This window comes from Lactuca serriola, chromosome 2 (genome assembly GCF_051521515.1).
Source record: "Lactuca serriola cultivar US96UC23 chromosome 2, Lser_US96UC23_V15, whole genome shotgun sequence".
Lineage (NCBI taxonomy): Eukaryota > Viridiplantae > Streptophyta > Magnoliopsida > Asterales > Asteraceae > Lactuca > Lactuca serriola.
In genome coordinates, this window is record NC_136409.1 from 187,959,857 (window position 1) to 187,970,642 (window position 10,786).

Here is a 10,786-nt window from a genome sequence, read left to right on the forward strand (position 1 = left end):
AAAATGAGCTCGGGATGAACTATCTAAAAAGGAAAAAGAAAGATACCATAGAACTTGGTCAACATCAGTCAACATGGTCAGAATTAGTCCTTCATGGACCCTACGGATCTTCAAAGTGCCCCGCTTTAGAACCATAAACCACATTCTCAACCACTTGATGGGCGAATAGATCACGGTTGGATGCGGTCGCGGTGTGCAAGACAAAAGAAACAGAGATGCGCCCAGTGGGGGCACTTTAAATCACCAATGTAGACCATAGTGCACGAAGGAAAGGCGCCTCTTCACACACGATGATTCCTACATTTGTCAGGCTAAAGTGTATAGTAACGAAATAGGGTTTTGCAGCACGGCCTCCGGGCAAACATCCGGTTTCAGAGGCTTCTCCCTTGTACTGTCCTTTACAGTCTACCGTCTCATCGTCGGGGCCTTTTCTCACCAAAAATCAAAAATAAAATAAAATAATAAAAAATCTACTTAACCTAAATCTAAACCTAACAACCTAAATCTTCAATCTTGAACTTCTGTTATTGGGTCTTCAATCACATTCGCTGCTTGACACTTTTTTTTTTGCAAACTAGATATATAACATAAGTCTTGAACTTGGAATCTTGTTCTTTTTGTGTTGCTCTTTTTCTTCATTTTTTTTCTTCTTTGCTTTTGTTGCTTTTCTTTAATCCTCTTCATTGTTTCTTTTTGTCTTCACTTTTTCCAATTTCTTCATTTTTTTTGTCTTTCTTCTTTGAAGGTCTAAGGAATTTCACCATGTAACATAGGATGGAGGCTAACATGAACACCTAATAATCGTTGACAATGTGCCAAGATCAACTAAAAAGGGTGGGATATGACTCAAAAATGGGTGTTACCGAAAAAACTTGGTCCCAAAAGATGTGAATTGGGGGACCCACTTCAAAGTTCATCAAGCACCTCAATGCAAGGTGTGATAAACAAAATCTATCTAACTATCTACTCTAGACCCCTAGAAAAATGATAACCTATCCTAAAAAGGTGGTGAGAATCTAACTAAGTAAGGCTCGGAAGAGACTCGGGAGTACTAAGGGATACTCCCTCCAAAACCAAGATGCGAGTCATCAATATCTTCAATGTCTTCAAAATACATTACTGGGCTAGTCTTTGCTCGCACACATTGGCATGACCAACCACATCCCTCCGCACCTAGACCCAATCAAGCTACCTGCATCTGACCCCCACACAAGCGGTCTCAAAGTGGTCTGTGAGGCTCAAAACGTGTCCCATTCATCAAATACAAGGAATTCCATATCAAGACCCGGGACCAATCTATGATTCAATAATTATGACTCGGCGCTATGGTATCTGTAGGGATGAGAAGACAAGAGAGAACAAAAATGCATGAACTTAAACTAGAATGCATCTAAAAAGTATGAAAATTAGAAAAGAAAGAAAGAAAATATGCAATATTTTTGAATTTTTTATGCAATTTTTATGAGTGACCTAAATGACTTACTCTAAATGCAACAATATACAACCTAAATGCAATAAAAAAAATAAGAAATACCTCACCCCAAGCTTAAAATTAAGCATTGTCCTCAATGCTTAGGATGAGAGTAAGGAAGGATCATATCGGGATCAAGGAGGAGGAGGCATGCGAGGACGGTATGGAAGCAACCCATGGGTCGCATAATGATGCTTGGATGGAGTTCTTGGCCGCCTAAATACACATGAATGAAAGCTTGGTCGCGCAAAGGATGCATATGAAATGACTCGAAATTTTCTTATGAAATGACATATTTGCGCGGCAGCGCGGGTACCCTCGCAAACTTTACGCGGGTGGGGGGCAGCTGCGCGCACATGTCAGAATACATCCCATGTTGGGGTAATTTGGAACTCGGAATCTGCGTGGCTGGGGGTCGGTCGCGCAACGGCTGCGCGGGCACCCGCGCGCAACAATCAGAGAGCACCCCATGTTGGTGTAATTTGGATCTCGGGACCTGCGCGGCTGGGGTTGGTCACGCAAAGTCTACGCGGGCACCCGCGTAAAAGTCAAATTTTTGGAATTTTTCAAACTTCACCAAAATCACTAGAAGACTTCTATATGCTTATTTTTTGGCCAACTTCAAGTTTAGAAACACCCAAAACTTCAAGCGGAGATTATTTATTCACAATGCATTTATTTAACGTCTTTGCCAAGACATAGCCCCGCTTCCGTCAACCTTCGTAAATCGGTGTTTCCATTGTTACGTTGTCGAATTCTCCCGTGTCAAAGCCTTCATAAAATAGTTTCAAATGGTGCCCATTCACTTTGAAGATTTGGTTTGTTTCCAAACTCTTGATTTCAACCACACCAAGATCAAACACTTTTATAACAATAAAAGGTCCATGCCATCGAGATCGCAATTTTCCCGGGAATAGCTTTAAGCGTGAATGATAAAGAAGAACTTTTTGACCCGGAATAAAGTGTTTTTGGGTGATGTGCTTGTCATGAAATACCTTTTTCTTCTCTTTTCACCTTTTGAACCTTTTAATTATCTTCTTCTTGACCACTTCCATCATTGGAGGATCCAATCTTCTTTGAGGTTCCCTCTTAGGATTACAATCATCTTCCATGATTATCTTGTCTGTGCATGCATTAGGGCTTATCCTGTTTACTGGCTCAATCACATCAACCCGATACAATGGAGAAATGTTACTAGGGTACCTCATTCCTTCAAAGATGTTGAAGTGAATGGTTTCTCCATCAAACTCCATAGTTATCTTTCTTTTATGGACATCAATGATTGTGTGAGCGGTATGCATGAAAGGTCTTCCAAGGAGGATCATAGATGATTTGGAAGGAGTCTTCTCTTCTAGATCAATGACATAAAAATCCGCCGGAAAAACAAGTTGATTAACTTGTACTAACACATCCTCCAACACTCCTCTTGGAAATACACTTGACTTGTCCGCTAATTGAATGATGACTCCGGTTTCTTCCAAAGGTCCAACATTGAGAGATTGAAAAACCGAGTATGGCATGACATTGATTGAGGCTCCAAGATCTAGCATGGCACTTTCAACATGTAAATCACCAATGGTGCAATGTATAGCAAACATTCCTGGGTCTTTGCATTTGGGTGGAAGCTTCTTTTGGATGACCGCGGATACATTTGCATTTACTTGAATCTTCTCATTTGTCTTGAATTTTCTCTTGTTGGTGCACAAATCCTTAAGAAATTTGGTGTAACGTGGGATTTGCTTAATGGCATCCAATAGTGAAATATTGAGTTGAACCTTGCGGAAAGTCTCAAGAAACTCTTTCTCTTCTTCTTGGTTCTTTGAGGACGCCAACCGGGATGGAAAAGGTGGTGGTATGACCAATGGATTGATGGGTTTTTTGGAAGGATCGGATTGATCAACATTTGGCACAACCGGTTCCTTTGGAGGAACTACAACTTTTGTAGATTCCACAATGATCACTTCATCTTTGTCTTCTCTTGAAACTCTTTTAGGTTGACTTTCTCTAAGTGTTTTCCCACTTCGCAAGGTGATGGCACTCATATTGGGGTTCTTCTCGGTTTTTGATGGAAGTTTACCCCTTTGTTCTATCTTGTTGAGAGCGGTTGCCAAGTCTCCAATTTGTGTTTGAATGTTGGAGAAAGTATTCTTGGTTTCTTGTTGAAATTGGGTTTGACTTTGAGCAAGAGAAGTAACAAGTTCTTGAAGGTTCATTTGATGGTTACCACTTGATTGACCTTGTTGTGGAGGGTGTCGATAATTTGGAGGGTTATAAGAATTTTGTGGATATAGAGGTTTTTGGGATTGGTATTGTGGATGTTGGGGTCTCATCAAAAGATTTGGTGGATTTTGCTTTGGTGGATAAGGGTTGTTTTGGGTATTCCTCCAATTTGGGTTGAAATTGTTTTGAAATCCCGCGGGTCTTGGTTGACCTTGATATCCGCCCATTGCATTCACATCTTTCGGTTCACTTCCAAGTGTGGGACACTTATCCGTATAATGGCCCGTCATTGCACAAATACCACATGCCATCAATTGTTGACCACTTCCCACCACCAGTTGACTTAACACATTAGTCAAATCCAAGAGCTTTGATTCCAAATGTTGAGTGTTGCTAACTTCACCAACCACTTGTGTATAATTTCTCTTCATGTCATTTCGAGTCCCAAAATTCCTTTGATTTTGAGAAATGGTACCAAAAAGTAATGGATCTCGTGAGGGGTTTTGTTGAAGATGTCACCACCACTTGAAGCATCAATCATCCTCCGATCTTTTTCATTCATACCCTCATAAAATTGTTGAAGAAGTAGTTGTTCGGGTATATTGTGTTGAGGACAACTTGTACACAAATTATTGAAGCGCTCCCAAAAATCATGAAATGTTTCATTTTCCCCTTGACGAATCCCCAAAATGTCACTTCTTTGACTTGAAATGCGGGAGGTGGGATAGAATTTGCTATTGAAGGCCTTGAGTAACTCTTCCCATGTGTGAATAGATCTCGGTGGTAAGTTGAATAACCACTCTCTAGCTTTGTTTTCCAAGGTGAGCGGGAATGCGGTTAACTTGAAATCATCCAATGTCACATTGTCGGGCAACATGCTAACACATATCATATGAAAGGACTTCAAATGCTTTTGAGGGTCTTCTCTATCCAAACCATGGAACTTGGTAAGTTGATGGATGAAACTTGAATTCAATTCAATCCCTCGGCGGTTTGCGGGATAAACAATAGCAAGAGGTGTATAAGTAACATCCGTTTCCATCATTTGTCTAAGTGTCAACTCTTGAGGGGGATTGGGTGGATTGGGGTTGTTGGGATATTGTTGCAAGTAATTGGGTGGTTGATGATAAGGTGGGTAAGAGTATTGTAGGGGATTGTAGATTGGTGGTGGATAAGGTTGGTAGTTAGGGTATTGGTTGTAAGGAGGTTGTTATTGTGGGTACATTGGGTTTTGGTACATTGGAGGGTGTTGGTAATTGGGTTGATTTGGGTAATGTACTTGTTGTTGAACTTGAAAAGCATTTTTTTGAGGTTGGTTGTTTTGGTGGAAGTGTTGGTTTTGTATTTGTGGTGGTTGATAATTAGGTTGGTTTTGAGGAGGGGCTTGATTCCAAGGTGGCATATCAATGAGAGGTTCTTGTGGTTGTTGTCTTGGTTGATGGGGTGGGGTATTGGCATCTTGATTGATTGGGTTTGGGTTGGGATTATGAGGTGGAGTGTGATTCATGGCTATGTGGTTTTCAAACGGAATGTCTTCAAAGGAATGACCAACAATTGGAGAACTCGGTTCGGTGTCGGTATCACTTGAAGTATGAACTTGATCTTCTATGTTGATTAGTGGAGAAGAGGAAGAAGCTTGAATTAGTTGTTGTTGCTTTGCTTGTTTGGCTAACTTTTTCAACCTTTTTGCTTCTCTTTCAATTTCCGGATTGTAGAGTAGTTCACCAGTTCTTGTAGACCTAGGCATAAACAATCAAATAACAATAACCAATTTCCCCGGCAACGGCGCCAAAACTTGATGGGATGTCAAGCCCAACAAGCAAATTACACCCTTTGATTGCTAAATAAACGTAATATAATGGTAAAAAGGGGTATCGATCCTCGGGGAAATGGTTGTATTCAATCACTAATGCAATTCAATAGAACTAGTGAAATAAAACCAACTAACTACAATTAAACTAAAAGAGGGTTTTTTTGATTACTTGAAAACTAAAATACTTGAATAACTAAAAACCTTGCAATTAAGCAAGTTGATGAGATGCTCAAAGGTTGGGAATAATTGGTTAACTAACGCAATTCAACACAATGAACATTTGTGTGTTTATCATTAGGATTTAATACAAAGCTTATCCTTCATCCCAAATTGGTTATAGCAATCATGAAGCATGATATGCCAAGATTCCTCATAGGTAGTATGGAGGTTGGGGAATCCCACAACACACCTTCTTAATTAAGATCAAGGTTCAATTGAAGCAATTAATCCCAAGAAATCAATTAGCCTTAAGAATGAAGGAATCCCCAATTCCTAGAGGATGTCAAATGCTTACACATCCATAAAGGAGATATGATTCATAAGCTAGAGATGATTTCTACCATCATAAAGCCTTTGTTCTAGATAAATTCAATGATCCAATGCAAAATCAATGAAATAAATCAACCATTGCTCAATCAAATACTAAGCTCATGATCAAAGCATCAAATAAGCATAAGAATTGCAAACTAGAATCATAAACATGGAATAAATTAATAATCAACATAAATCCTTCAAAACCCACAAACATTCATTGGTTTTCAGCCAAAGTCAACCAAATAAGAGTATTAGCCACTCATGGCAACAAAGTAACAAGAATAATAATCTAATTGCATAAAGAAACCACCTAAGATTTGGAAAGATGAAAGGAAATGATTTCTAGCTCCCAAAATCGCCTCTTACAGGTCTCTAATGGTGGAAAAACGTGAATGAGCTTCTAGATCTGATCCCCAAGGGTTATGGCAAGCCAAATGACCAAAATGCCCAAACTGGGCAGTTGCGCGGGTACCCGCGCGACGAAAATTCCACCCGCGCAAATGTTGCAGTAATGCTATTGGTCCACCAAGCCACTCCACCCTTCCACTACCAAAGATTCCTTTGGTCCCCCTCCTTGTCCATGTAATTTGAAATGCACCAATCATCATTTAGCCACCAAATGGATGCTCCAAGCCCAAAATTTGAATTTTATGATCCATCTTCACAAGCCCAAATAATCTAAGCCAATAACTTTCAAAGCCCAATTCTTCTTCTTTGATTCCACCAAGCCCAATAATGCCTCGGGAGCCCACTAAGCCCGTCTCCAATCAACCCGCAACCGCAACAAGCACCGAAAAAAACTACAAAATATCTCATGCAACATAACAAGCACCCGGTACGATCCATACTAAAGAAAAATAAATAAAATACAATGCATTAATGATAAAAAGATCTAAAAATCTAAAATAAACTAATAAAAATAAGGAAATAAAATAAGCTATTAGATCCTCAATTGCATCGTTTAATCCAAGCGACCAGGTATGAATTAATTTAATTTTCTTTGTTATTGTGGTTCCTTATCAATTTTACCCACCCTTCCTTCTCAACTTTGAATTCTATGACCACTAATATTTTTTTTACTAGATTAACCTACATAGAGCGTTGTTTTATCATTCATCCTCATTAATTTTGTGGGTTATCAAAGTTACCAGGTACCAACATGCTGTTAAAAAAGCTATTAATTGTTTTTCATATTGACTTACTCAGTTCTCTGTTTTAGGTTGAATTTGATTCAATAACATTGGACACCTATAAAAAGTTAAGATCATGGATTTTGAAAACCCAATAGCTAATCAGTTGTTTGCAACACATACAATCGAAGATATAGATGCAAATGTTTCTTTGGAATCAACATTTGAATATGAAAAAATAAATGAGGATATTGTGAATCTTGCATGTGATGAAGATGAAGCTAAGGATCTAAGTATTATGGGGAAGGTTTTCAGTACACCTAAGGATGCATATACATTTTATAACCAATATGCCTTTTTACATGGATTCGGTATTCGTGTTCATTGGAGCTTTAAAAATAAAACCACAAATGAGCCTTATCGGAAGAGCTATGTGTGTAATAAACAAGGCTTTAAAAGTTTGAAGGGTAATAGTTTATGTGGAGTTGCTAAGAAACGTCGTAGAAATTTGAGGACTGGATGTAAAGCAATGCTCTGGATATCAAAAGGAAAAGATGGTGAATGGTTTGTCGATGTGCTTAACGACACACACAATCACAATTTGAGTACAACTCCTACCAAAGTAATGAAACATCGTTCTCATGGGAAAATACACCGCTCAATGGCATGCAAGTCTCTTATGGTGGAACTAGGTCAATCAGGGTTAAGGCCTTGTCAAATCAAAAGGCTGTAAATACAATGAAAACTCCATATGATGCCGATGTTACCTCAAAGCAATGTGCTGATGTTTTATCAGAGCAACGAAAACAATATAAAGGTAAAGAGTTCTATGGGTTGATCAAACATTTTCAAGATAAAGCATTAATAGACAGTAACTAGTATTTTGCTATGGATTTGTTTGATGACTGGTCTCCAAAAAATGTTTTTTTGGGCTGATGGAAGATCACGAGAGGCATATACTAAATTTGGGGACGTCGTTGTGTTTGATGTCACATACATGACCAACAAATTTAAGATGCCATTTTCTCCATTTATTGGTGTGAACCATCATGGTCAGTTTATATTGTTTGGTGGTACATTGTTAGAAAATGAAAAAGAAGAAACTTTTCGATGGCTATTTGAGCATTTCTTAAACTGCATGTTTCGCAAGTATCCGGTGGCAATGATAACAGACCAGGATAAAGCTATGGGTAATGCAATCAAGAAAGTGTTTCCAAACACCCGTCATCGCTATTGTGCATGGCACATTAAGAAGCATGAATTAGAACATCTTCGGCCACTTATAGCCCGTTATAGTGATTTTAAAGAATCTTATAGACAGTGGGTAAAGAGTGATACAACCGAAGAATTTGAAACCAATTGGGAAGTTTTACGTGGTAAGTATAATATCGAAACTAACAGTTGGATAACCGATATGTATAACCAACGAATACACTGGGCCAAAGCTTTCTTGAAAGATGTTTTCTTTGCTGGTATGACTACGAGTGGAAGAAGCGATAGCATTCATTCATTTTTTGATGGATTTGTTAATTCCAAGACCATGTTGAATGAATTTGTACTCCAATATGATAAAGCAGTTGACTCTCGAAGGGCCGCCGAAGAAGATGAAGACTTTAAGACCATGAACTCCAGTCCGATCCTTTCTTCTGTTCATCCGATAGAAGCAAAAGCAGGCCAGTTTTATACGAGAATTTTTTTTGAGGTATTCAAAAAAGAATGGATAGAAGCTAATTGTAATTTAACTCATGAGACTTTAAGTAAAACCACAAAAGAAATCAAATATAGGGTTGGGCAAATGGATATTGATAAAAGACATTGGAGAATTGTTATCTTTCATTTTATGGATCATGTGAATGTCACGTGTTCATGTGCTAAGTATGAAACATATGGAATATTATGTAAGCATAGCCTTTACGTGATGAAGAAAAGACATGTTGAAAATCTTCCTGATCACTATATTTTACCAAGGTGGAAACTTAGTGCTAGGTATAAGGTGGGTACTGACAGCATTGGACTCGAAGATGTGAATTGTGAAAATGGAGTTAGTGCCTTAACTTTATGGTGTGTTCGTTCAAATTGTGATAAAGCAATCGAACAAGCAAGTGACTCCCTTACAGAGATAGAAAAATTCAATAGTTTCGTGATAAAGTTTTTAGAAGATCAAAAGATTCGGAAAAAGCCTAAAGCATTTGAGAATGTGTCTCAAGATCGTTACATGGGAATTTCTCAAGTAAATATAATGCCTCAATTATCTGTATCTGTCCGGGATCCTATTGCTCCGACAAATACGAAAGGGCGTCCTAAAAATGCAACTAGAATTAAGTCTTCTTTACAGAACGTGAAGAAAAAGAGAACATGTTCTTACTGCCAAGGACTAGGTCATTACGCCACTGGTTGTCCAAAAAGAAAGGTAATTGTAATATTTATTTGATTATTCATGATTTCATTGCGTCCTACTTATATTAATTATTATCAGGTGGATGAATCTGTAGCAGAAAAACAGTGATGAAATTGTGTAATCAAGTGGATGGGTTCTTTTTGTTGACTTCATGTGTTGCTTGTTGATGCTGGGAGGATGTTGTGCATCTTGTGTTTGGTTTTTGCTCATTATAGATGCATCAGTTTACATCATACACCATTATTTTTTTTCCTTAGAGAGAGCTTACAAAATTTTTTGGTTAATTTATGCAACTTTAATATCTATATTAATCCATTGAAAGCTTTTAGAAACATGAAATATTAATGAATGAATGCAACTGGGATTTCGTTTAATGGTTTTTATCTCTTGATGTAAATATAGATTAAATTATTAGAGTTAATGTATGTGATTGTTTCTTAGATGATGGTTTTTTTAACTTTATAAATGCTTACAAAAGTTACTTTCAAAGTCACCTTATGACATTTGAACGTATTTATTAGTAATTTTAATAATATTTAAAGAATAAATTTGCAGGCATATGTTGCTACAGTAATATCATACTTTAATAAATTGACAAAACTATGAAACTGGAATATTTGAATATATATCAAAATTCATACAAGTAAGAATGTTATAACAATTTACATAACAAATAATGTGGTCTTTGTTATCAGAACTAAATACAATATTCTGAGCTAACTGTCCCAAAAAATAAAATATTTTCAGTTTATAGATTTACAATTAAAACACCTAAGAAAATTAACAAGAGAAGAAACATCTTAAAAATTGGTTTATACAATCCCCCAAACGAAAAGAACTCAACTTAGAAATGACCAACTAAAAGATAGAATTTAGCAAATGGTTTAAAGTTCTAAAAATCCACGCTAAAAAATAATAACCCACCAACTAAAAAATTCAAAGTAGCCAAAATTGGGTTGCTATGAGTTGGTACTCTGACGATCAGTTGCTAGCTTCAGTTGTTGGTCTTTCATAGTCTAATCTTTGTCCATTCTTCTTGTAGCTGGCCATTTGTCAAACATCCTAAATTCTTGCATAATCTTCCGTCCAGAAGCATCCTTAACTGTCATAGAAATTGGAAAAGTTTTAAATAGCATATACACACAGCTAACAGATTGAAATATACATTGCAAACTTTTAACCTTCATGTTTTTGTGGCTTATTTCTTTTAAGAGATGGAT

At 37.4% G+C, this 10,786-nt stretch overlaps 1 protein-coding gene and 1 pseudogene across 1 annotated transcript; one reads left to right on the top strand and one right to left on the bottom strand.

Annotated features, from left to right (window-relative positions):
- Positions 1 to 2,481: 2,481 nt before the first annotated feature.
- Positions 2,482 to 3,684, bottom strand: LOC145089866 (uncharacterized). Its single transcript, XM_079028257.1, has one exon. It carries the CDS (start codon positions 3,682 to 3,684, stop codon positions 2,482 to 2,484), a length of 1,203 nt encoding a protein of 400 aa, XP_078884383.1.
- A 3,782-nt stretch (positions 3,685 to 7,466) lies between these two features.
- On the top strand, positions 7,467 to 9,674 carry LOC145089867 (protein FAR1-RELATED SEQUENCE 5-like; annotated as a pseudogene).
- Positions 9,675 to 10,786: the final 1,112 nt, after the last annotated feature.

Bases quoted from the DNA above. Each gene is read 5' to 3' on its own strand.
- LOC145089866 (XM_079028257.1), bottom strand. From the start codon at position 3,684: ATGAACCTTCAAGAACTTGTTACTTCTCTTGCTCAAAGTCAAACCCAA.